Genomic DNA, 25,259 nt, shown 5'->3' with positions numbered 1-25,259 from the left:
AAACGCAACAAAGACCCTTGCAAAAACGCGGGAGTTATCCGAGAGGCCGGTGTAGTCTATAAATTTTGCTTCAAAGAAGGTTGTAGACTTCTTCATGTTTTAGACAACATCGGACAGATTGGACTAACAATCAAGACACCGAGCCGCTGTCTCGTTAGCTACCTTCAGACTGGAGGGCAGGTGAACCACGCGAGACAAGCTCACAACCAAACCGTCATTCGCATTGTGCTGAAGGTACTCACCAGCATCGTGATCATGCAGTGGCCCGACAACAAACGACCGGCGATAGCTGAACTCCACATCTCTACAGATTGGATCCCAGCTATCTATATTCTGACTACCGGATTTGTCTGAACTCTGAAAGAATTTTCCGAGTAATTTTTGATCCAAAATTTTACTGCTGTATCCTAGTTACTTATAATATGTACTTATTTCCACCAAAATTTCAATGTTTAATGCTTCTTTAACTTGAAAATGAACGTTAGTTGCATTCGAAACGTCGTTAATAAATAAGAATTACTTCCTGAAACTTGCCTTTTGATCTACCGTTCAACTGAAGAAAAGTTCCATTCACTGATAATAGAAATCAACGAATTCTCTGGTCATCGATCGCACGTGTGTAAACAAGTAAATCCTGCCATTTAAAATAAATATATATATGTATATATATATATATACATATTTATAAATTGCACTTTACCGTACTATGATTATTTTTGACCCAATGACCTAAGTAAAGTTGTGAAAAAAGTAAAAAAAACCTAACCTGGGTGGACCTAACCTTAGTAGAAAGGTGTCAAGCTATGTAAAGAAGGGTTTTATACACACCTAACCCTAACTCTAACCCTAACCTAGCGAGGTTGGCGTTTTTTAGAATGTCCGGTAGTGTAGTTCATTTATTTTCGTGTCCGGTTTTTAAGTACAAACTAATTGTAAGATACATAACCGGACTCGATTTTGTCCGGTTTTATAACCTCTGTCCGGTAATGTTACCAATCTTGTCCGGTAATTGTTCGAAATTCTTATAAATATATATATATTCTAATGTCCCCATGGAGACTTATCCAGAAATTCTTCTATGTGAATTTGAAATGCAAAGAATAGAAAACCAGTTAGACGAATCTAAAAGAATTCTAAATAATAGTTTATTAAAGCACATTAAATATAGTGTTTTGCAAGAAGGAATAACTTCATAATGCAGTCACCTGCACAAAAATCCATAGGTAAATTTGTGCTCATTGTTAATGAGGATATGAGAATCGTGACGCATCCGCTGACTTTATGCCACAAATTTGATATTTATTGATAAATATCTTAATAAAAGGTATACTGAATAAAATGCAATTCATAAACAACTGAACTGACACTCGTAAAATTTGTGCTCAAGCCGCGCAGCTGAGGGCGTCGCAGATAACGGCTATCAGGGCAGCAGATAACGGCGCATGCCAGCGTAGCCACCGCAGAACCCGACCTCGGTAATACACTCGCTCGTGTATCAAGGCGACAATTTGATTAATTACACAATGATATTAAATTTACGACATTAATATTAAAATTAAATTTTAACAGCTACACTGCCGGGAGTGCGAACCAACAGTCGCTTTATATATACGATGCTAGGCTTCAAACACAGGAACTGCGGCAGACGCACATTATATATGCACTTTCAATATACCCTTGCCGCATGACACTGCAAGCATTTCATTCTTAACTCCTAGACACTTTCAATACCAAAATTGTAATCTTTAGCTCGTGCACCAACAGACGCGGGAGGTGGTACTGAGGAGGATGCCTGGGACGAGTCTCGACTAAATTCATAAAGTGAATCTTTCATTTTGGATTTATTAATTCATAGCTGTTCTTTCACATCCTGTTTCTCATAAATTCTTCAACTTCACAAATGAATAAACTAATTTGCTGGTACGAGTTCATGGGAAGACCGCGCGTCAGGAGCCTCTTGCTGCGCTATCTCGGATGATGGACACGCGATAGAAAAAGGACTCATTTTACAAATTTCCTACAGGAAAATATGTAAATGATAGAAGCTATGAGTTGAGATTATTACTAAGCTGAATGCAACACTTGCTTTAGAGGTATTGACGTTTTAATTAAAACTCCACACGTGCAACAGAAGGCGCGTATTTGCGGGCGCTGACACTCGTTATCTTCCCCGGCCTGATAAGCGGACTCCTGCTTATCTCGCCGCGCAGCTCAGGCGCTGCAAGTAACACAGTGGCAGGGCTCGGAAATGACTCATCATCATCCTGGTGGTTGACATGCCACAACTCACTTGATAATAATCTTATTTATATTAAAACACTGCTATATTTTCCTGGTGGTTGACATGCCATAACTCACTTGATAATAATCTTATTTATATTAAAAAACTGCTATATTTTCCTGGTGGTTGACATGTCACAACTCACTTGATAATAATCTTATCTATATTAAAAACTGCTACATATTCCTGGTGGTTGACATGCTGCAACTCACTTGATAATAATCTTATTTATATTAAAAAACTGCTATATTTTCCTGTAATTTCCTGTAATCTTGTATCCGGCGAGGCTTGGTCTGCATGTCATTATCTGACGTTTGGCTGCGGTTTTTTATAAGTTTACACGTATATTATACCATCATTCCATTAACTGTTTAGCTAGAATCATTCTTTAAATATATTATCTGTATAGATTAACTCTCTAGATAGATTAACTTTTCATAAATTGTGATTCAAATTATAATAGCAATGATCCGTTAAAGGCGCCTAATAAGAACTAGTAATTAATGCTTTGTTAGTTATACATGTTAAGTTTTAACTACAGTAGATAGTTAACGAAAGCTGACTGGAAGCGATGCCAGCAGCGAGGAGCGAGCAGGTATATGCCTGATCACACGCACTGTAATGCAAACAACCTCAACTTATTACAAACATTCCATTTGCAGACAGAAATCCAGATCAATTTGGGGCAGAAAAACGTATTAGCTAATCTGCACACATTTTCAGGACCTGCAGCCTACGAGAGCCCCGGCAGGTCTTATCTTATCAGTTGAGATAACGGCCCCCTGAGGAGGGAGGCTCTGTGATGCGTGATCATGTCTTCACAGCGCGGTGATGTCTATGTCTAGTGAGAGGTTTTGACTTGATATTAGCAGCTATTATTGACTTGATATTAGTAGCTATTATTGACTTGATATTAGCAGCTATTATTGACAGGTCGCCTGTCTGGTGTGACGCAGGCTGGGGGCGCAGGTCGCCTGTCTGGTGTGACGCAGGCTGGGGGCACAGGTCGCCTGTCTGGTGTGACGCAGGCTGGGGGCGCAGGTCGCCTGTCTGGTGCTTTGCAGGCTGGGGGCGCAGGTCGCCTGTCTGGTGCGACGCAGGCTGGGGCGCAGGTCGCCTGTCTGGTGCGACGCAGGCTGGGGCGCAGGTCGCCTGTCTGTTGCATCGCAGGCTGGGGCGCAGGTCGCCTGTCTGGTGCGACGCAGGCTGGGGCGCAGGTCGCCTGTCTGGTGCGACGCAGGCTGGGGCGCAGGTCGCCTGTCTGGTGGGACGCAGGTCCCCTGTCAGGTGTGACGCAGGCTGGGGCGCAGGTCGCCTGTCTGGTACAGACGAACTATTCCTGATGAATTCCTTTTCTACGATCAAGTTAAATTTTCTATTCTCGGTCGAAAACGTGACAGACCAAAGCAAAAATTAATCTTAGAGTGCGTGAGCAACTAATATTTCAAATATTTTATTAATTTTTCATCCAATTTATTAAATACGTTTGATGTGAAAACCTCTTCATTGAGATTTTATTGCCGAGACAAAGTTAGACCCTTCAGATATTTTGTGATTTGGTGTGCATAACTTCAATACAAGCACAAAAATATCCTTCAACTCTGAAGACTATCAACTTAATTCTATTTAATACTTTTAGGAACTTTCTTAACCATAGTTTTTCGCTTCATTGCAAGGAAGTCGCATTTTCAAGCAAATTACGATTTAAAGTCCATGAGGAACACAATGGGTAATAACGCTTTGATTCTCCTCCGAGGTAGCAGAACGCAAATTATTGAATATTATTAATTAGTAATTTGGTCCGATGGAAGAAAATCTCTTTCTTATTTTGTTGATAATTTGTTTCGTGTGACTACTAATAATACAAACGGCGGCACGTGTCGTGGTCGGGACAGGGCACCACCACGACCGTGACCATCTCATCTCATGATCCCTAGCATCTCATGGTCCTAGCCGAGTCCCTGGCGACTATGGCGAATGAAACGAGTGTGGCAAATTTAATCACGTGTTTATTAGAATAATTAATGGCACACAGATATATAACGCAGATACGGTCTAGTAAATCCCACACAAAACATAAAGTCTAATTAATCCCTCATGTAATTTTGGTGGCGAGAAACGCCCTGGTGGAAGACGTGAGCAACAAGAGGCTCACTCCGCTCATATAACTACAGGGATAACAACGTAACGCTAATAAATGAATGTTAGTACACATCAAGCAACAAATACAAATAAGTAAATCAAGATCAAATAATCATAATTATTACAAATAAATCCACACATTTTCTGCTAAGAGGAACATTGAATTCGCACTGAACATTATAAAAACTTAAAGAAGTATATAATGCTTTAAGTGTTCAGTCCAAGGCAATAATAGAACTGCTTAAGTTAAGCCTAGATTCTCAATGCACTTATCTTCGTTTTGCTTCTAATTAATCACACTTTCAGCATTCGGCATTTCAAAATTTATATGTTTTGAGAAAATTATTGAATTTCCAAAAATCGATGGTAAAACGCAAAGAAACGTGACAATTTTGAACGATCACCACAGGCGATGCCACTGACGGGTTCATTTCATGACAATTCCGCAATCTATCCTTTTCTTGATCTCAGCATCAACACTTCTGACAGTTTACAGGCTCATGAATAAAAATTTCATACTTAATTTATAAAACCAAATCTCCCTGGCACATCCTCGAAACAGTTTTCGTTAACCTTCAACACCTTAAGAAATAAAATGCAAATCAGCAGCACTCAAATCTTTCCCGTCCTTAAAATCACTAGGCACGTTCTCAGCGCTACGGAAGCAACACGCAGCAAAGAGTAGTTTGAGTCAGGCCCAGCGCTCCCTGGATATCTTCAGTTTGGCATGATATGTTCGTTCGGAATCATTAACTCTAATGACATGATCAACCTTATCGGTCCGTCTCACTACTTCAAAAGCCCCTAACATTATGCCAGCATTACTGGCGCTTGTAGGGAGCGGTAAAGAAAACAGTTCCCCACCTTAAACTTTCTAGTACAGGCACTTCAATCAATGTTAACTTAGAAGGACGGCTACACGCAAACAACGACACCCAAAAATGCGCCATATATATTACTCTATCCTTCGTTTTCTGAACGCCCAAGAGTCCAGCGGTAATGCAGTCATGTGCTAATTTCATTACTTCCTGCCTCATTACTGAAGGCAACACCATTTATTCAAGAATATTCAACAAAGACTTCCCATCAAATGCAGTCTAATCAACACATCGTTCTCTAATGAAAATTTGGGCAAGTTTGTTGAGTTAGCATCTACATGTTGAAATACTTCTATATTTTTGGATCGGCGCTGGGTATTTATTACAGTCTTGGGTATTTATTGTCGATAAATCGGAAAAAATTATTTCCCATAAAGGGTGGTGAAGTTCACGCATCAGATTCAAAACGCTTCTAACTCCAGTTTGAACAGCTCATGAATTCCAAACAGTATAGTTGGTCTATACATGCACATGCGACATCAGCAATATTTCCATTAAAAACTTCAACAAGTAGTTCAGAAATGCAGCAGCATCTGTTATCCCTTGGAAAATACACAGTCCGGATTGACACGAGCTTTACTAGCACTTATTGTACGGTTAGCTGCTAGTTTAAGCATAGATTCTTGCCAGTCATTTGGTTTGCTGGCACAAGTGGCTTCCTTTCAAAGGACAGTGCAGGTAGCATTCGAATCTCGAAAAATTTTGACTTCATTCCACTTAAAAAATCAAAAGTTACGGCTGCGATTGCTCTACTCTAATCTTCGAATTGCACCCAAACAAAGGAATTAATTCAAGTATGACGATTGACATACTAATTGGTTTGGAAATGAAGTTCACACTTGAATCAGCTCTACTCTATATAGCAGCAAATCTAGTTCAACAGAACTAAGCTATAGGCCCAGGTTTGTTCCATCGCAAACAACCACATCTTCTGACCACAACATTACTAGTTTTAATGCTATAGTTATGAAATCTGTATATTATTTCCACACTAAAAACAAAGTATAGGTTCTTTGTCCGGCGCAAAGTTTGAAGGGAAGTGCAGTTTGTTCCTAACATCCGATCTACACAACAGTAATGCCTGGCAGTTGTCGTCCAGTTTCGCAACTTTATTTAACGGCATTTGAAAATTTTCGTTCTTTCTCATATATTACGAAACATTTCTATGAACATAATTGGCTAATTGTTAAATATTAAACTCCTCAACGTCTTCGTAAGATTTTTCCTTCTAGATCACATAAATTTTCAGGATGATTGCGTACGAACCAAAAGATTGCTATCCTTGCGTCGAAGAGCGGCATTTCTTCTGTTAATCGCGCACCGTAAACCTAACTGCATTCAAGAGTATATCGCGAAATTTTGACATTGATTTAAAGCTTAGTTTGGCAGCTGCGGCGCGTTTACAAGAGTGAGAATGTCAGCTATACATATGTAGATATCTTTCATGTAATTACCGGATCTCCGAAAATGAAATCATATTTCTTCTGAATAGCATACATCTTATTTTATTGCCATATGCGTGTGATTCCCGCTATTACACAGAAAAATTAGATACCTCTTGCGTCCCAGTTCATGCAGTAGTTTTTAAATAAGACCTTTTTGAAAGATTTAGGAGAGCGTTAACAGCGAGTGGCGTGAATAGTGGAATTATTGTTAGTAGCAGTTGCCAGAAGTCGCTACTGCATTGGTAGTCGCAGTTGCCCGATGTCGCTACTGCCAAAATGCTTCTATAAGTTAATAGATGGTTATTATTCAACGATATTCATAAAACATATATTAATAAAACATTTTAAAATTAACACTCTCGGATATTCCGCTAAACGTAATCTAACTCATAAAAGAACATACCATGGAGTTGGCAAATCCATTCTGAAGCGCTGACATGGCCACGGAATGAGACCAGCATGGCATCTCGCACCTTCTCCCTCACAATCTCTCTTTCCTCACTTATTGTTATCCTTGATATTTATGAATATATTTACTTTACTTCTGCCTTCACCATCTTCATTCACCACATCGTCCCCATCATTCAGTTGTAACGCCAGCAAAACGCGAGGAACAAGCGAGGAGGACGACTAAGCTCTGCCCTGCAACAAGACAAGAATTATGTTCATAAATTAAAACTCGTTCCAAAAAATATCAAACTAATTGCGTTACAAATAAAACCACATAAACACTAATTATATAAAACGATAAAGAACTAAAGATAGACTAGCAAGGCCGTAAGTGAGGTTATATATTAGTGACAGTAAAGGGGACATCCATGCGTTATACAGAACACACACACACAGCCTCATTAATCCCACACAAAATACACACACAGCCTCATTAATCCCACACTTTAATCCCACACAAAACACACACACAGCCTCATTAATCCCACACAAAACACACACACAGCCCCATTAATCCCACACAAAACACACATTATTGTCCTCGTTCGCGCAGGTATCGTTAATACGTCGCCTGCAGGTCGTAGCCAAGGGGCACCGCTGGTCCCCCCCTGGGCCACCAGTCGCTGATGCGGAGGACAACATCCCTCGTCCTCCTGTGGGAGTGCGGCAGTGAATATCCTGCGTGGCATGTGGCATGCCAGCAGCCGCCATCTTGTGTGGCGCTATCATTGCCCGACGAATGGCGACCAATGACAGAGCGCCATCATCTTATCATTAATATATTGAAGATAATTATCGTGCATATAATAATTCAATATAATCATATAGGAATTAATATATTGAAAATAATTATAATATAGGATTAGAATTATGAATACTTTTATTATAATAAATGATATATATGTGATATATTATATGACGAGATAATGGGTTAAATATAAATGTTAAATAAATGATAATAATTTTAATCATTATTAAAAATAATTATAATTAATTATTCTTTAAATAAATAAATAAATTAATAAATTATTAATTAACTCATAGCTATCAAGGTTAATAAATGAGAATTTGTTACCACAAACTACTCTCTGTCAATATCAACAACAATTATTATTGCTGTTATCATTATATAATTTAATTATTTAATTATTAATAAGTTACGTTATAAATATATACTGAATAATATATATATAATATAATATATATTATTTATAATATAATACGATGCAATAAAATATATAATAATACATAAAAATAATTATTAGCATTATCGATATTATAATTATTAATATTTATATAATTATTGTTATATATTATATTACATTACATTTGCTTAAATTATATCTAATTAATATGAATATAGGTTGAACATATAGGGTTAAGAGTAATGACGACATACAATCATTATCACTTGACATATCATAATTCTGATATGTCAAATGATTCATTTGCGGCGGCCATCAGTCACAATAAATACTATCTTTGCGGTCAATATATATAAGAATATAATTATATATTCTTATATATATATATATATATATACCAACAGTTCAGTGGCCGCCGTCCACTCACACGTCAACCGTGGCGCGCGTGGCGCCCCCGTCGTCCGTCCGCACTCCTGCCCCGTGGAGCGCCCGTAGCAGCGGCGGCAGCTCCTCTTTACGAAGCCTGCTGCCCCGCAGCGCCAGCCTCCAGAACCTGGGCACACAAACTGCTGTGTCATTCCTCCAGATGTGTAACTATACGATGTATATCAATACGATGTATAACTATACGATGTAATCCTCGTCATAAAACAGTGATGCACTAAATTAACAGTACGATGTATAACTACACGATGTTTATACATCGTGTATAACGATGTATAACTATACGATGTGCAACTATACGGTGTATTACAAATGGAACTCTATTTCCTCCGCGGAGGTCGGGGGGCTACGTACCTCTTGCCAGGGGGGGCAAGGGAGGTGATTGTGTGGGCCACGGCCCTCCAGGACTCCTCATCCGCCCCCTCCACGTACAGCCATGGCGGGGGGGAGGGGGGCAGCGGCCACGTGAAGGAGGAGGGGCCAGGGGGCGGGAGGAGGCGCGTGTACACAACTGCGCAGGTCAAATTAGATAACAATGAGATAACAGTGATGCAAGATAACAGTGATGCAAGATAACAGTGATGCAAGATAACAATGCTACAAGATAACAGATGTGATGCAAGATAATAGTGATGCAAAATAACAGTGATGCAAGATAACAGTGATGCAAGATAACAGTGATTCAAGAAAACAATGCTACAAGATAACAGTGATGCAAGATAACAGTGATTCAAGATAACAATGCTACAAGTTAACAGTGAAGCAAGATATTAGTGCTGCAAGATAACAGTGATGCAAGATAAAGGTGATGCGAGAGAAAAGTGATGTAAGATAACAGTGATGCAAGATAACAGTGATGTAAGATAACAATGATGCAAGGTAACAGCTGTCTCTTATACACATCTAGATGTGTATAAGAGACAGATTATTTTAGTTGTGCACAAGTGCCACTGCGGAGACTCACTGCTAAATATTTTAGGTTNTGACCTGTAGGTTCTTGTATGCACTCAGAGGTTCTTGCATGCACTCAAAGGTTCTTGCGTGCACTCAAAGGTTCTTGCATGCACTCAAACGTTCTTATACATAGACTTCATGGAGTAAATTCATTTTACATTAACTGGAAGCTCAGAGCTCACTTTCCAAAATAATGCTCTAGAATTCATTCATGTTCACACTCGTCCTAACTACCTGATCATGGGAAACTCTGTACTATGTACCTTGTTAATGTTATTATTAATTATAAGCTAAATTAATAACCTTGACTTTTAGTTGAAACTTTAGACCTTAAGCTTAATAAGAATTGACTTAACGTGAAATTGTTCATACCTTGTGCCAAGCATCGGCAGGAGGAGGTCGTCGTTGCTCTTGTATTCATCATCGGCAGGGTTCTGCAGCTTAAGATCAACGTCCCCAACGCGACGCTGCACAAGTTCTGCCCACCGCCTCTTGCTTGGGTCGTCAGGTTTGATCTTCACCCACAGGAGGTCAGGTTGTGCGTATGGCAACAAGGCTGCGACCAGCGCTACATCGCGTCCTGCGGCCATGAACATGATTTGAACATGTAATTTTGTAAGCTGTAAGAATACTAAGAAGTTTCAGAGCGTTTACTCCTAACTTAAAATACAGTTTCATCTGCAAATCACGCATTATGGAAAAAAAGTTCACTGGTCTCCAAATTTTTTTTAAGATTCCAGTGTATAGCTGAAGATGTTAAAAAATGTGAGCAATGATTGTTACACCTATCAGTTTGAATATCTTGCAATCAAATTAAAAAACTTGCGAAACTTGCGTATTCCATTAACCATCTGATGATATACAAAGTTCACCAACCTGTTCTGACACTCCACTCCTTGTCTTCTTTGAGTTTGCTAAGAGCGGCAGGCTTGGCCAGCTGCTCAACGTCAGGGCAGATGCGGAGACACTCCTGCCAGTCGGCGGCAGAGACGACGCCGGCGTCACGCAGCGCCTGCTCCAGCTCTGGCCAGCGTCTCTCCAAGAGGCCGGGCCTGCAGCGGCTGAGGCCCTGCACCACGTACTGCAGTACTTCACGCAGGCTGGGACAAAGCGTTCAGGTAGAGGCTTTTAAAGGTGAGTATTGTGAAGGGTTAAATTATCAAGGACATATGTAATTTATTCATAAGTTATTCTTTTTTTTTGCGTTTTGTTATACAATTTGAGTTGTTAGTGAGTCACGTATAGCCGCAACTGTTGGCAGCTCTCAAAGACGCTTGTTAACAGTTGAGTTATTATAATTAGACCATCTAGTGATATTATTAGAAAAATATAACTCAAACGTATAGATGCAGGTGAATGATTAAAAATGAGATTGATTGATTGCAACGTATGCGCGACTTAAAAAAAGGTAAATTTGAGGAAGGCGAGGAGGAAATAAATGTATGAATAAATGTTGTCACTATTTCCACTTGCTCTTGTTTATTTGTTGCGATAAATTTCGAAAAACGAGGCCCACTATTGCTCTTAATATTTTCCTGCAGTCCAATCGACGTATTAAACGTCTTGTTAAAATCTACATAAATTAGATCGACACATCGGGTATTGCGAAGGGTAAAGTTAAAGAGGTCCGTAACATGTATAACCTATAGTCGAGTGTCACATTCACTCGATTGATGGAGAGAACGCATCGAAATTTTGCCCTATAATTTAAAGATACGTTGCCAGCCAGTTATAACAGTCACGAGTGCACCAAGAATTTACTCTCCTTGACTGCCGCGAGAATATTATGGGAATTTTTGTTAACAAAGATATAACTAAGTTACTACAAGCGACTTGTAATTCTCTCTGGCTCCTTACCTGCTCATTTCCTTAGGCTCGGCCTCCAGGATACTTTTCAGGGTGCCTTTGCCCTCTAGGAGGCGCTGCACAATAAATTCAGCAGCAAACATTTCTTGTATAGATTTGTGATGGAAAGTGTAGGTGGTTTCTCCGATTCCAGAAAGAGGTCTGTTTACCTTCAGCACCACCGAGAGGATAATTTCAGAGCTGCACTCTACCGTGTTATTCAGTATTGGAATGCATTTTCGTTTAACCTGAAGCAGTTCTTTTTCTGAGAAAGATACAGTGTTTTCACGAATAAATTCCAACGCTGCTTTACCAATGACAACAAACAGATCATCTAACATGACTTCGCATTCACGATGAGTCACATCAGCAAGCTTTATGGTGACAAGCTTCTTATACAAGCGTAGGATATCGTTCGCCACGTCCCCGGGCTTTTCCCACGACGAGATTGTCTCAGGCATGTGTTTATGCATGTCGCAGAAAAGAATCAAGTTGATGGGTTCGGTGAACAGAATTCGGACATCGTTATTCAGCGTTTTGAAGCTTTCTGTCATCTCACCTTTTTTGATGCCTAAACTCTTCTCATACCTTTCCAAAAATTCCAGCTGCTCTTCCAGCTCAGTGAGCGGCTTGATCTCGAATTCGGTAGAATTGACATCGTTAGTAGCAAGAAGCACTTCCAGTTTCTTCTTCGCACTGTGAGGACGAGTCGTGATCAGCACCCGGCAGTTGCTGCTTGACGTCTTCTTGATGATTTCTTCCACTACGTTGGTTGAAACTTTGTTTACTTCATCGTACCCATCGATAATAAATAGGGCGTGTAGACGTAAGAGGGCATCAAGGACGTTTCGTTTACCCTCAAATTCCCTACACAGTTCCTTAAAGTGCTGCTCGATGACGTCAGCCAGTGTTTCAGTGGCACGATCCCTGCACTCGAACAGGATGAGCTGCTCAAATTGTCGCAAGTAATCAGCATTTCCGTCCTGTAGCTCGAAAAACTGAAGCACGATGTTTTTTAGCAGAGTAGTCTTACCGGCACCAGCAACACCGGATACTATAATTGCCTTCTCAGGAGCCTTGAAAATTTCGGTGTACGGAAGCACTTGACCGTTAGGGCCTTCTCTCACCATCACGTCGAGAGCATGAAATACTTCCAGACGCTGCACAATGCTGTTAAGTAGCGGGAGGGTCTCTTTGGACAGTTTGGTTTTCCAGAGGTTCTTAACGGCCAGTTTTCCTGACATAGCCAATCTTGTACACCAGTAGTAAATGCTCTTTTCGTCAGTAGTCTGCAGACTTTCGAAGTCATCATGTAAATTTTTTTTCTGATCTTCAACTTCGGACTGTGGCAGTGAATAGACCTTTTCGGCTTCTTCAATGAACTCTAACAGGGCAGTCTTCAAATCACTGAATTTTTCATTGTTCAACGTTACTTCGAACTCGTGCATGATTTTGTTTCGCAAATTCTTGACCTTGCGCAACTTGTCGAACAGTTTCTCAACGTTCCTCGGACGGTCATTCTTATCTTTGCGAGACAGCTTTTTAAGTGGACACTTTGTATCTCCAGGTTTTACGCTCTGCCAGCATTCATCATGTAACCTAGAAAGTTTCTCCAGCAGGGCGTACAACCCAGTGATGTCTAAATCATCAGGGTGGCTCAAATCTTCCGCGATTGTTCCGCCATGACGTTTCCATTCCGTTTTACTAAATTCCTTGCCCTTTAGGCGTTCCATGTATTTTTTGTAGCTCTCGTCGTTCTTTTTGTCGACACATTCTTTGCTGACAACGAATCGGATGACCTTGGGGGCCACATACAGCACACCAGCAACATTGCGGTAAATCGCGTAGATTTCATCAGGAATATGTACTGCAGCAGGCCTGGAGCTGGTCTGCACTGACTGGACGGCCATTACGCAGGATCTGTTGAATTGAATAATTTACGTTTAAAAATTACTTTTTAAAGACTGCACTTATAAAGAATCCTGTGTTTTAAATGTTACACATGCACAATGAATGTCTAATTTTATTTTCGAATATTAAAATGAATGAAATTTTACCTTTTTTAATATATATAAACATTAAATGTTCAAACTTACTTATTCTGTCAATAGATTGATGCATTGTCTCCGACTTTACGCAAGTCTGCAAAATTTCAGATCGATTGGACATGTAGAAGTATGTTAAATAACGATTATAAGATTTGTAGCAGACAAACAAACAAACAAACAAGAAGTTAAGTTAAAGAGAAGTGTTGTAAAAAGTAGTAATAAAATAACGAAAGCGACTTACGCAATATCATTTGAGAACAAACTTTGATGCTTACGGCTAAAACTTCTCTAGGTAATTGAATGCATCTTAAGTAGCACAGCAAAGAATTCCTTGAAAGTTTTGCCGCAAAACAATCTGACTCAGGACCTAATTTATCTATCTTTATTTACGGACTAACCCGAATAATTTCACGGTTTTTGGCCGGTAAGTAATAGTTCGATTCAACCTAAATATATCTATTCCACCATCCGATTCCATATATCATCGACTAGGCTTCATGGTTCTTCATGCTCACTTGATATGGTGGCTGAGTAGGGCGCGAAATTAATACATTTCTCCTGTCTGTTCTTCGTGACTCAGAAATAAATTTAGTTAAAAAGGAATATTTTAGTTTCGGATCTACTATTTTACTGTCAGACGTTTACTTCTTGATGAATGCAGCCCAACGACTCTTATATCACTGCGCAAGACGTGTCTCAAGGCCTGTCTGTTATCTGAAGTCCTTATGATGAGCGTGTCAGACAACGTCCGAATACCACCAAGACACCAAGCTATATATAGTTAGAGTGCCGTCACCTAACCTCTGGAACTCTAACTTTAACAGCAAAATATCTCTACCTGGTGATTAAAACGATTGAAATAGGATGCAAAACTTTGTAAAATGAAGTTGTTACATTTTTCCATGGCTCGCGTGCATCACTCTCTCATCAAATCCCATGCTAAGTTCCTGTAAGATTGTAGAAGTAGTCGCTACGTCTTGGCTTTCCGATTGAGAACGATAAAGGCACATTAGTCGATCGGTGGTTCGAGAACTTTTTAACGTTGTAAACCTATTCAATATGCCACACTATAAGCACTCTTGCCAAAACGGAGAAGAAACGTGCGAAAAGAAAAAAATGCGTATTTGAAATGAGAAGAAATACGCAAATGTTTTTCTTGCTGGCACTTCCATAATCCGTTAGATATTGAGAATTCACTCATATAGGGGAACTTATTTTAAAGGGAACCACGGTCATAAGCAGAGGATCGTTGAAGTTCATTCTAAAATTTTCAGAAGCTGTTCATGTTCTGCTGCTGCGTAAAAGTCTTGAATTTAGTAATGACGGGAAAATCGTGACGAATTATTTCTGCTGGAAGACCAAGAACACGACTCCAACTGACCTATTGAGAGCTGTGTTATCATGCTCACCTAAAGCGTTGTCAGCTGCAGTGGTACGAAGATATCAGCGGTTTGGGTAAAACAATTACAATATATTTTTTCATTTCCCTCAACACATTTTTTTCAAAGCAACACCAAAATAACCACAAAAACAAATAAGATCATGTATAATAAAATTGCTGCCTTATCGAAATAATTGAATATTCCTGATAGCACAAGGTTATCGCTACCATTATTCACTTCAAGCCGTGTTTCTGCATATCATTTGATAAAACTGAAATAATGTTGCCGCTTAACAAAGGACCATTATTAGGATTTGATAAACTCAGATAAAAAGCTGACTACAAAGATTTGCTGTAGAAATGGAAAAGTCTGGAGTAGTCGGTATATCATGAGGAGGTGAACGCTGTTGAGAAATTTCAAACAGTTTTGAAATTTTGGAATTGAGTAGATTTAAAAGAGTGCGCAAAATTTGGAGATGTGAAATTGCGAGTAATTTTGCGTTTATTCCCAATCATAATTTATAATTAAATGTTATCCCAATTAACACTAAGAGATTATAGTGAATAATAAATATCGCTCCAAGATATTGTCTTATTGTGTTTGTTCCAATAATCACAGGAAATATTGGAATGAAACTTCAATGAAATCAAACTTCAATGATATGCCGAATTTGATTTTTCTTGAAAGTATACCTGGAGCGGCTACCACTGAGCCACCACTGAGCCACAATTGAGACTAACGATAAACCCTCTCGATCCTACAATGTTCACCACACTTACGGCGGGCTCAACATGAATGGGAGAATCAAGGTAAAACGTACACTATACAACAAGAAAGATTTATATTATGTGTATGAGACTCAAGTTCGTACATGTTGTATACTGTTGTTGATGTTCAGCACACAAACTTGGACTATCTTCTAGATTATGTCAAGGTAAAAATATGCAAGTGGGACAATTTCACAATGTCTACATTGCACACACATCATGTAATATAAGACTTCATTGTGCATAAGTAGCAAGCTTTTGATCAAGACGTAAATGCAGAGTTAAATAGAACTCCAGGATAAGATTGCAACAGATAACTGAAGCGCATGAGCTTCTACCTCAACCATTTGCTGCCCCATGTTTCGAGGCATTGAGTTACGACCTTGGTAGTGGGAGACTAAACGCACTAAATTAAAAAACACTACTGTCGATAAAACTCTAATTACTTCCATCCAATTACTTCGTAATCACCGACATGTGGAACAGCCGCCCCGATGACATCGTTGGCGCTCCGAATATAAAAGCGTTAGAGAACAAACTAGATAAAGCTATGGAGACGTAAATGTTCAGACTTGAAATGCCTAGCACTATATCGAACCTGGTGGAATTACAGTAGCTATTTCAAAGTAGTAGGGTATATGCAATACTAATTGAGAGGGTAAAGCAATAGAAAGTATAGGGGTAAATGCAATAGCATGTAGGGGGATAAATACAACAATAAGTAGGAGGGTAAATAGATCTGTAAATAGGAGGGTGAATACAAAAGTAAGTAGGAGAGTAAATACAGTAGTAAGTAGGAGGATAAATACATCAGTGAGTAGTATAGGGTAAATACAACAGTAAGTAGGAAGGTAAGTAAATCAGTGAGTAAGAGGGTAAATATAATAGTAATTAGGACGGGCAAATACAATAGTGAGTATAGGAGGGTAAATACAATAGTAAGCAGGAGGATAGATACAACAGTAAGTAGAATTAAATTAAAACACGATCGACTCTACGTCACCATGAGAATGTATCGAGCAGCAGCAACTTACGGCTCCAAAGGACGTCGCGGCTGATGGAGACGTTCCAGTCGTTCACTAAGTGTCGTCCCTGGGCCAGGCTCCTCCATCTCCGGGGTGTCGGCAGGCGCTCCTGGTGGGCGCTGGTCGCGGTCAACGCTCCTGCGACACAACGCGGACGACAACTTCAAGCAACGCCACCAGAACACATTAATAGTAATCAGTGCACATCATTATCATCGCACGTTCAGTCTTATCAACAATAGCCCAATATTCCCAAAATTAATTTCACGAGGAAGTGTGGAGGCCATGTGCTGCATACATCATCGTTAAAATCGATATCGTTATTAACGGAGACATCGTTAATATCATCGTCTCCGTCAATATCGATATCGAATTACAGTCGACAGTATCGACTCAGTCGAATTACAGTCGGCTGTTTCGACTCAGTCGAGTTACAGTCGACTGGATCGACTCTACCGTGTTACAGTTCGAGAGCTTGAGGTGAACGCGACTTCAACTACCTACAGTTCCTAACTTCACGGAAAAGATAAAATTTACTCAAAGTAAAGAAACTCGTGACTTTTGTTCACTATGCCTGCACAAAATGAGCATAGCTGCCGGCGCTGACACACGTTGTCTTTCCTGGCCTAATAAGCGACCTGGTATAATGATGAAGAAATGGCTGAAATGTGTTGAAATGTTGTGAAATCCATGCCAAATCGTTCAAATGCTAATAAAAGCAAGAGAAGGTCAATTCTCTTATTAACTGTATCATCTCTTGTACCATTCACATATTTTTTGAACATCAAATTAAAATTTAGCCAAAATTTGTCTTTTTAGCGCTGTCCGAATTGACTTGCGCGGCACTGCAGGATGAAAGGCATGGAGATTGGGATGAAAGAAAAAACTCCAAAGGAAGTGAAAACGATATCCAAAAAGGGCGATGGTCATTTGTGTTAGGAATATTCTGTTATTTTCCAAAACTATGAGTTCAAAAATTGTTAAGAGTTAAGTTTTAATGTTTTCTTTGCATTTTATGTCTGCTTCCGTTTGCTCAATAAATTCATAGAACAAATGTGCTTGTAGAAGTGTTTTACATGTGAATTTAAAATTTTAGCAGTATCGATAAATTTATGAACGCTTTTCCTACCCACACTCTCCCTTAACGAAAAATTAACGCTGAACTTGCGACCAGGCTCGATATTTCATGTCACTTAAATAATGACAACAAGAATCGTAGGAAAGAATTTTTTAGCGTATTTTTTTAGATATGGAAAAAAGGCTATTGTGCTCGTCATGTCCGTCCGTCCGTGAGTTCACGTCAAGGACGGACGAGACAATGAGCTCTCTGCCACTCACTGTATATAAATATAACTGAGTTATATTTTTATAGAAATTCCTTGGACGACAGCGTAGGCAAATTCCGCAGTCCCGCAGCCTTCATCGCTCTCAGGGAACTTGAACGAGGCCCGATAAATGATCCAAAGTAAAATGTGTTTTTCAGATGAAATAAATGTTGCAATTTGTGTCTTATTCTTATTTTGTCTTATTGGAAAGATCTTCTAGCATGCTGGATTACTAATGAATTATTCAGTCGAATTACTGCTGAATTACCAATCAGACTCAGTTGAATTACTATAGTTTTACCCATCTGGTATTATTGCTGAATTACCCAACTGAATTATTTGATGGCAATCAGTCATGAGCAGCAACAACTTACGTCTCCAAAGGACGGCGCGGCTGCAGGAGACGTCGCAGTCGTTCACGAAGTGACGTCCCTCGGCGAGGCTCCGCCATCTCCCGGGCATCGGCAGGCGCTCCTGGTGGGCGCTGGTCGCGATCAACGCTCCTGCGACACAACGCGGACGACAACTTCAAGCAACGCCACCAAAACACATTAATAATAATCAGTGCACATCATCATCATCGAAGGTTCAGTCTTATCAACAACAGCCCAGTATTCCATTAAGGAATTTCACGAGGAAGTGTGGTGGCCATGTGCTAAATTCATCCAGATCGTCTCCATTAATATCGATTTCAACGTATCATTGAATTCAACATTCAACGTACATTCATCAGACGGTGGTGTTAGTAGCGGGTAAAATAAGCGAGGCTCGCCTACGGGACGCACCGGTATCTGTGATACGCTCAGATGACAACAGACACTGCAGTTATCCAAAGGAACAGCGAATATTGCGAAATATTGGCAAGCAGTTTTGTTAATTTTGCTCAAAAATTTACTATAATATTGCCTAAATTTAATAAAAATTTTTAATTATTATCAAATATCCTAATATTTGAAAGAACAGCCTTTTGAGCATAATGATAGTTAACTTTAAAATAATCTTTTTGAGTTCTCAATGCAACTTAGCTTCCCTAAACAAAAATTTTCATTCGAAACGCAAAACTGAACACCTTCCTGATTTAGCGATGCATATGTTTTACTTTCGTACTTCTAATCAGTTCTCTAAGAAAAAGGAGCGCCCCATTGGGGAAGTGAGACCAAACTTGGACTGCTCACCGGTGCAGCTTTTTGGCATGTCACAGTGTACCCGTGGAACTAAGTCTTGCATTTACCAGAAATAAACGTCATTAATAAACTGATGGACACTTAAAACCTACTGCACTAGCCGCCCGGAGGACTGTCTACTTCCATACTGTTAGAAAAACGTTAAAAAACGGTCTCACCGGCGTTCTAGCGGCCGGCCGCCGCGTGAAAGTAAACCGTTTCGCTGTTTTCTTTAGATGTTGTACAGGTTTCTAGTGTTAATTTTAAATAAAAATTGCCATTAGGTGTTCCTTTTCACGTGTCGGCCGGCCACTAGAACGCCGGTGATACCGTTCAACGGTGATTTTTCTATCAGTGCATTTGCTTGATGTGACCCATCCTCCACCAGGGCTGACAATCCACACTGTTAGAAAAAACGGGCGAAAAATGTGCAGTACACGTTTGTTTTCGAAGTTCATGAACCGTAATCCGGTCATTCAGGTTATTTACCGTGGTTTGTTGGACTTCAGAGGTAGATGGCGCCACAGTCATCGGTCGAGTTAATATCTAGACGCCATCTTGAGTGGAAGACATTGCTCATAAGCTAAATTTATTCAAATTATTATTGTTGGTTTATACTAATTTTTGTTGTTGGCTGTGATTTTTGTACCAATGACATGGTATCGTGTGTTATTCAATTGAGTTGCTCATGTTTGTTCTGCTATTCTTTGAGTGTTAATACTTTGAGTTGCGTTGGTTCGTTCCACATCAGTCGATTGCTGAACTCTTCTATGGACTAGAGCCAGATAGTGATGCTTTACACCAAGGTCGAGGAGAAACACCCTGTTATGTATTAAATTTTGATACTTTCAGGATATAGTGCTTTTATTCCTGTGGAATTCAAATAGTTTTTATTGACATTGAGGGCTTTGTTGATTTGACCGCAGTAGGGAGGGCCGGACGGGTTCGACCCGGCGAATGCGGAATGGTGACTTCAGTCAGTTACTCAGTTTTGTGACAATTTGTCGTTGACAATTTACACTGCTCTGCTCATAAAGTAGTTTTATGAGAGGTAACAAAAATGAGCAGGTCTGAATATCATATTGTATTGGAATTTTTGCAAGTGAAGCTTCCTTTTGAAACCTTGCTGACTGTGCTGACATTTTTGTTTCAACAAGTGAGACAGCTTCTTGAAATGTAGATTGCTCATCAACCCTAGAATTCCACTGTGATTTAGTCTTTTACAGTTAACCAGTGAACTAACTAACCTAACTTGGTTGATATGTTTTGTTTACATCAATTTTATATGCCAAAACTTCAGCATATTGTTGCACAACTTGAAATATGGATCTGATCACCATTAGCCCATGCCCATAAATCCTGTGATCAGGTTGGAACTTGGAATCAAAATCACAGGTTATATCACAATTTGGGCAACTTGGCTGCCCTGAAACAAATTTTGTCCACTCTTCAATAAGTGAAGCATTCAGTATTGTTACTATGTAACCCTATTATTCTTAACATGATAATAACATGCTAAAATTACTAAGATTAGCAACAATAAGGGTTCAGTTAGGAATAATAATTCACATTAGTATTTTATATTAATTGTTCGGAGCTTTGACTTATGACGTACCATCAATTGGGATTGGCCCGCCAGCCCTACCCCAATGTGGAATATTGGCAGAAGTTTCCAAAAATTGATAATGAAAACAATTGTTTCATGGTTGATTTCAAAAAGCTGCTGGAAAAGTTGAGCCAGTTTTCCTATTTTCTACCAAAGAAAATAGGAAAATGCCATAGGGATGGGTAAAATTGGCCAAATTCATAGGCGCTATTGTCCAATTCACAGGTGGCTTCAGCCCAATTTTCCACTTGGGAACCTGTGCCCTACCTTAGACATAGGAGAGAGGCTCTTTCAGTCATATATAGAAATAGAAGTGTTGAATGTATTGTCATATTAATAATAACAAATTTCTTATTTACTAATCAACTAGTCTGTTAATAAAGCAATATCATATATAATTAGTCGCTAAATAAAGCAATATTTTATTCAGTCATATAAGCAACTTTCTGTCAATGCTTTTTTGACTGGAAAATGTATTGCTTATATAGTGACTAAATAACATTTTGCTTTATTAAAAGATTAGTTGATTATTAAAAAATTAATTTGTATTATTAATGAAGAGGTACATTCAACACTTCTATATTTGACTGAAGTAGCTGACGTCAAAACTCAAAGCTCCGAACAAGTGAGAGATGGTATTTAATTCATTTAAATTATTATTCCCAAATAAATCTTCATTGTTAATAATAATAGCAATTTTAGCATGATACAACTGATAGGGTAAAAATGAGGAATACTGCAAAAAATGGAAAGGTGGACCCAGTTTGTTTAAGAGCATCCAACATGTTTACCTAAAATATGATTCCATTATTTAAAATACTAGAGTATAAATATCTAAAAATTGGCTATGGAATAGTGAGGATAAGATACATAAGATACATAAGATAAGATAATTGTGAGGATAAGATACAAATTATTTTATAATTGTTGAAGTTTTTGCAACTGAAATTCATGCAAACTAAATCCATCAAACAAGTTAAGTTAGTTTCTAAAAATTCTCTTTAGTTCTTCACTGCACAGGTATATCTGTAAAAGAATGTAATAATATTTGTTTTGTATATATATTGGTGTTTCACAATTAAGTATTAATTCCATTATTTATGTGCTCCCAATCAAATCAGAAACACAGCTCCATTTTTTATCTGAATTAGCCCCAGCTCATCAGTTTCCCCAAGTATGCCTCATTTGAGGACATTTCATTTCTTGCATAAAAACCCGCATTTGAACACACGTCTGCACTGTTAATCTCTGTCTTATCATTTTATTGTATCATTGCTAGCCACAGAATCATTGCTGTTTCTGTCATTTATCCCTTATTTCAATTTCAAAAAGAACTAATTAAAAAATTTGTCAATTAGGCAAATAATTTTTTAATTTTACATAAAAAATGAAAACTAAATGCACCAAGGTTCGAATTAAGAAGAACCCAGCAGCATTTCAGCCTGGAAGTCCAGACATTTTAAGTGCTGAAAACCATCCAAGAGTCTGGAAGAGTCTTCTTAAACAATTAAGTGAGTATTGATTACCTTGCACAATTAAAGTTGTTATATTATTTTATGCAATGCTTTGCCCATAGAATATGCTTTCAATTCAAAGCTTATGTGTATTGCATTGTGATTGTATTTTCTAAAAATGCGTGCTGAATTAAACTTCTCTAGCAGTATGGTTAGTTTTATAATTTTTCAATTAAATTACAAATTTTGTACTATGGGGCATTAGTTAGCATAGTTATTTACAAGACAAAAATTATTTTCCAGCTGAATCACCTGCTGAGCCAGCCATGGGAGTGGAGACAGAAGATCCCCTACAAGAAGTATTGCAGTACTTACTGCACTTCTCTGCCTCATCATGGCCATCACACTTTGACTTGTGACAGGATTCATTAGAAGTGAAGTTGAAGGAGCTGAATCTTCATGTGAGCTTTTCATGAAAGATGCCATATGACCCATGCTCTTTCTGTCTTGGGCGAGTTGTCTTAATTTTAATTTAAAGTTTGAAGAATTTTTCTTGGTTTATTTTCTGCACATTGTCAAAAATGTCACTAATTTATCGACACTATTCACTGAAAATCAGTTGAGCTCTGAGAAATAAATATGCTAGTAAACTGTCGACTTGGTTCTGCGTCAGTATTTGGATAATATTTTGCTTTAATGATTAAAACAGATGGTGATTGTATTAATTCCATATTTTGCCTCTTCAGGACCGTCATTAGTGCACGCAGAGCAGCGCTGTCGTTCCATCAGCAGATGCGAGGTGTCGTGCCTCGTGGACGGACTGGTGACGCTTCTCGCTTCCCACTACACCACAGACGACGAAAACCTGAATGCAGTGATTTTCACAATCTTTTGCATACGTCGACTGTTATTTTATAGTGCTTTTTATTTCAATGTTAAGGTCCCTGACCGCTTTGGTATATTACGTCTCACTTGCGTTGATTTGGTCTAATCACTGATATCGGGAATGATGACCTGTTATCGGCACCCGTACGCCATTTGGATTCGGATGAAAAATTGTATTTAATTCACTTTAGTTTTAATTTGCCAAGAGTGTAAATTTCTTAGTGGAGTGGTAACTAATTTCTACTGATTTCATTTGTTAGGAATAGTAGTGTAAAAGTAATATTCTCCTTATCAATATATTCACGATGCATCAAACTGCAGTTTCTTTATTTTTATTAATGAAGATGCATCTATATATCCGTGGAATATTTTCCTGCATGCAAATACAGTCTGCGATGTAGCTTCCGAAAAATATTTCAGTTGAACCAATAAAGATATGAACTAATTCCTCGCGTTATTATTCATCATGCCTCGCTATGTCTCTCTAAGTTTCGCCATGTCTTATGTCTCGTCCTGTCTCTTTATGTCTCGCTGTCCTCTTATGACTCGCCATGTCTCCTTGGGTCTTGCTATCTCCTTATTTCTCGCTATGGCTCCATATGTTTCGCCATGTCTCCTTATGTCTTGCTATGGCTCCATATGTTTCTCCATGTCTCCTCATGTTTCGCTATGTCTCGCTAAGTCTCCATATGACTCCTTATGTCTCGCTATGTCTTGCTATGTCTCCTTATGTCATGCTTTGTCTCATTATATCTCCATATGTCTCCTTATGTCTTGCTATGTCTCGCTATGTCTCCTTATGTCTCGCTATGTCTCCTTATGCCTCGCTATGTCTCCTTATGTCTCGCTATGTCTACTTATGGCTTTCTATGTACCCTCACGTTTCGCTATGACTCCTTATGTCTTGCTTTGTCTCCTTATGTCTCGCAATGTCTCCTTATGTCTCGCTATGTTTCCATATGTCTCGCTGTCTCCTTATGTCTCGATATGTCTCGTTATGTCTCCTTATGTCTCGCTATGTCTTCTTATGTCTCGCTTTGTCTCCTTATGTCTCGCTATGTCTTCTTATGTGTGGCTATGTCGGATTATAATAGTCTGTATGAAAGAAACTGTAGGAAACCGTAAAGTACAAAACGGGCGTACCGTTTTCGTGCGGGAAAACGTTCCCGTCGTTTAATTTAACGGTAAATAACCGGCCACTGTAACGCCGGGGGGGAACGTTTTTTTTACGGTCGATTTTCTAACAGTGCATACACCGTAAGTCCGGCAGGGAATACGTGCATTTCTGTGTCAGTGAAGGTGTTTTGTAAAGATCCTAAGCCGCTGCACGGCCTCTTATTACAATAAAGATGCTGTGCCTTATATTCAGTTCAATTAAAGCAACACTGATAGCCAATAATGAACTAATAAATTGACTTAATTTATCGCAAGAATTTAAAATGACTGAATTGATTAGGAAATTAAAATACGGTCATAATTATAGTGGTGCTAGAAAAAACTTCCCTATGTTCCGTGATTGTAATTGATAAATTTTTCTGATTTATATTCTAGAGTGACTTGACTCAGACGTCATCCCTCAGCATGAGCGTGATTGACACTTCGTTGAACGTTCGTTGGCTTGCACGTTCTCCAACAGCTTTATACGTTTCATCTCAAGACCCAATAAGCAGAAGAAAAACATGGCCGAAAATCCACGAACAAACTTATTTATTTCTTTCGGATTTTTTTGTCTCGCCATAAGTTTTCGCTATTACTATATTATTGCCCGGTTTAAGCCGTTCGTGAGGTCAACTATCAACAATCTTTAAAATAATTTAATTGCAGAATCATGATAATTAACCTAGAATCACCAGATCCTCAATCACCGATAATACACACGGCGGCAAGAAATCTACAGAGTACTGAGTAGAGGCACTCTATGCACGTCCAATCAAGAAAGGTACATTTGGAGCCTAGTTACAGACGGTAGTATCAACTCTATCGAGTTACAGACGGTAGTATCAACTCTATCGAGTTACAG

At 38.9% G+C, this 25,259-nt stretch overlaps 1 protein-coding gene and 1 long non-coding RNA gene across 2 annotated transcripts; one reads left to right on the top strand and one right to left on the bottom strand.

Moving 5' to 3' along the window:
• Nucleotides 1-9,792: 9,792 nt before the first annotated feature.
• On the bottom strand, nt 9,793-18,582 carry LOC125178483. The gene is made up of 6 exons (XM_047882294.1): nt 18,506-18,582; nt 16,816-16,944; nt 11,597-13,504; nt 10,616-10,839; nt 10,112-10,319; nt 9,793-9,841 (listed from the first exon to the last, which is right to left on the bottom strand). The coding sequence occupies exons 1-6, from the start codon at nt 18,580-18,582 to the stop codon at nt 9,793-9,795; spliced, it is 2,595 nt and encodes an 864-aa protein (XP_047738250.1).
• Nucleotides 18,583-22,302: 3,720 nt separating this feature from the next.
• LOC108674354 lies at nt 22,303-23,206 on the top strand. The gene is made up of 3 exons (XR_001931039.2): nt 22,303-22,411; nt 22,658-22,815; nt 23,101-23,206. It is a non-coding gene; the product is annotated as an uncharacterized LOC108674354 (long non-coding RNA).
• Nucleotides 23,207-25,259: the final 2,053 nt, after the last annotated feature.

This window comes from Hyalella azteca, unplaced genomic scaffold (assembly GCF_000764305.2).
Source record: "Hyalella azteca isolate HAZT.00-mixed unplaced genomic scaffold, Hazt_2.0.2 contig10110, whole genome shotgun sequence".
NCBI lineage: Eukaryota > Metazoa > Arthropoda > Malacostraca > Amphipoda > Hyalellidae > Hyalella > Hyalella azteca.
Note: the sequence above shows the minus strand (reverse complement) of the source record. Positions and strands in the feature narration are given on the sequence as shown.

Bases quoted from the DNA above. Each gene is read 5' to 3' on its own strand.
- LOC125178483 (XM_047882294.1), bottom strand. From the start codon at position 18,582: ATGGCGGAGCCTCGCCGAGGGACGTCACTTCGTGAACGACTGCGACGT. The intron at 10,840-11,596 runs GTAAGGAGCCAG...GCTTTGTCCCAG, and splicing joins GAGCCTAAGGAAATGAGCAG to CCTGCGTGAAGTACTGCAGT. The intron at 10,320-10,615 runs GTTGGTGAACTT...TCATGGCCGCAG, and splicing joins GGAGTGGAGTGTCAGAACAG to GACGCGATGTAGCGCTGGTC.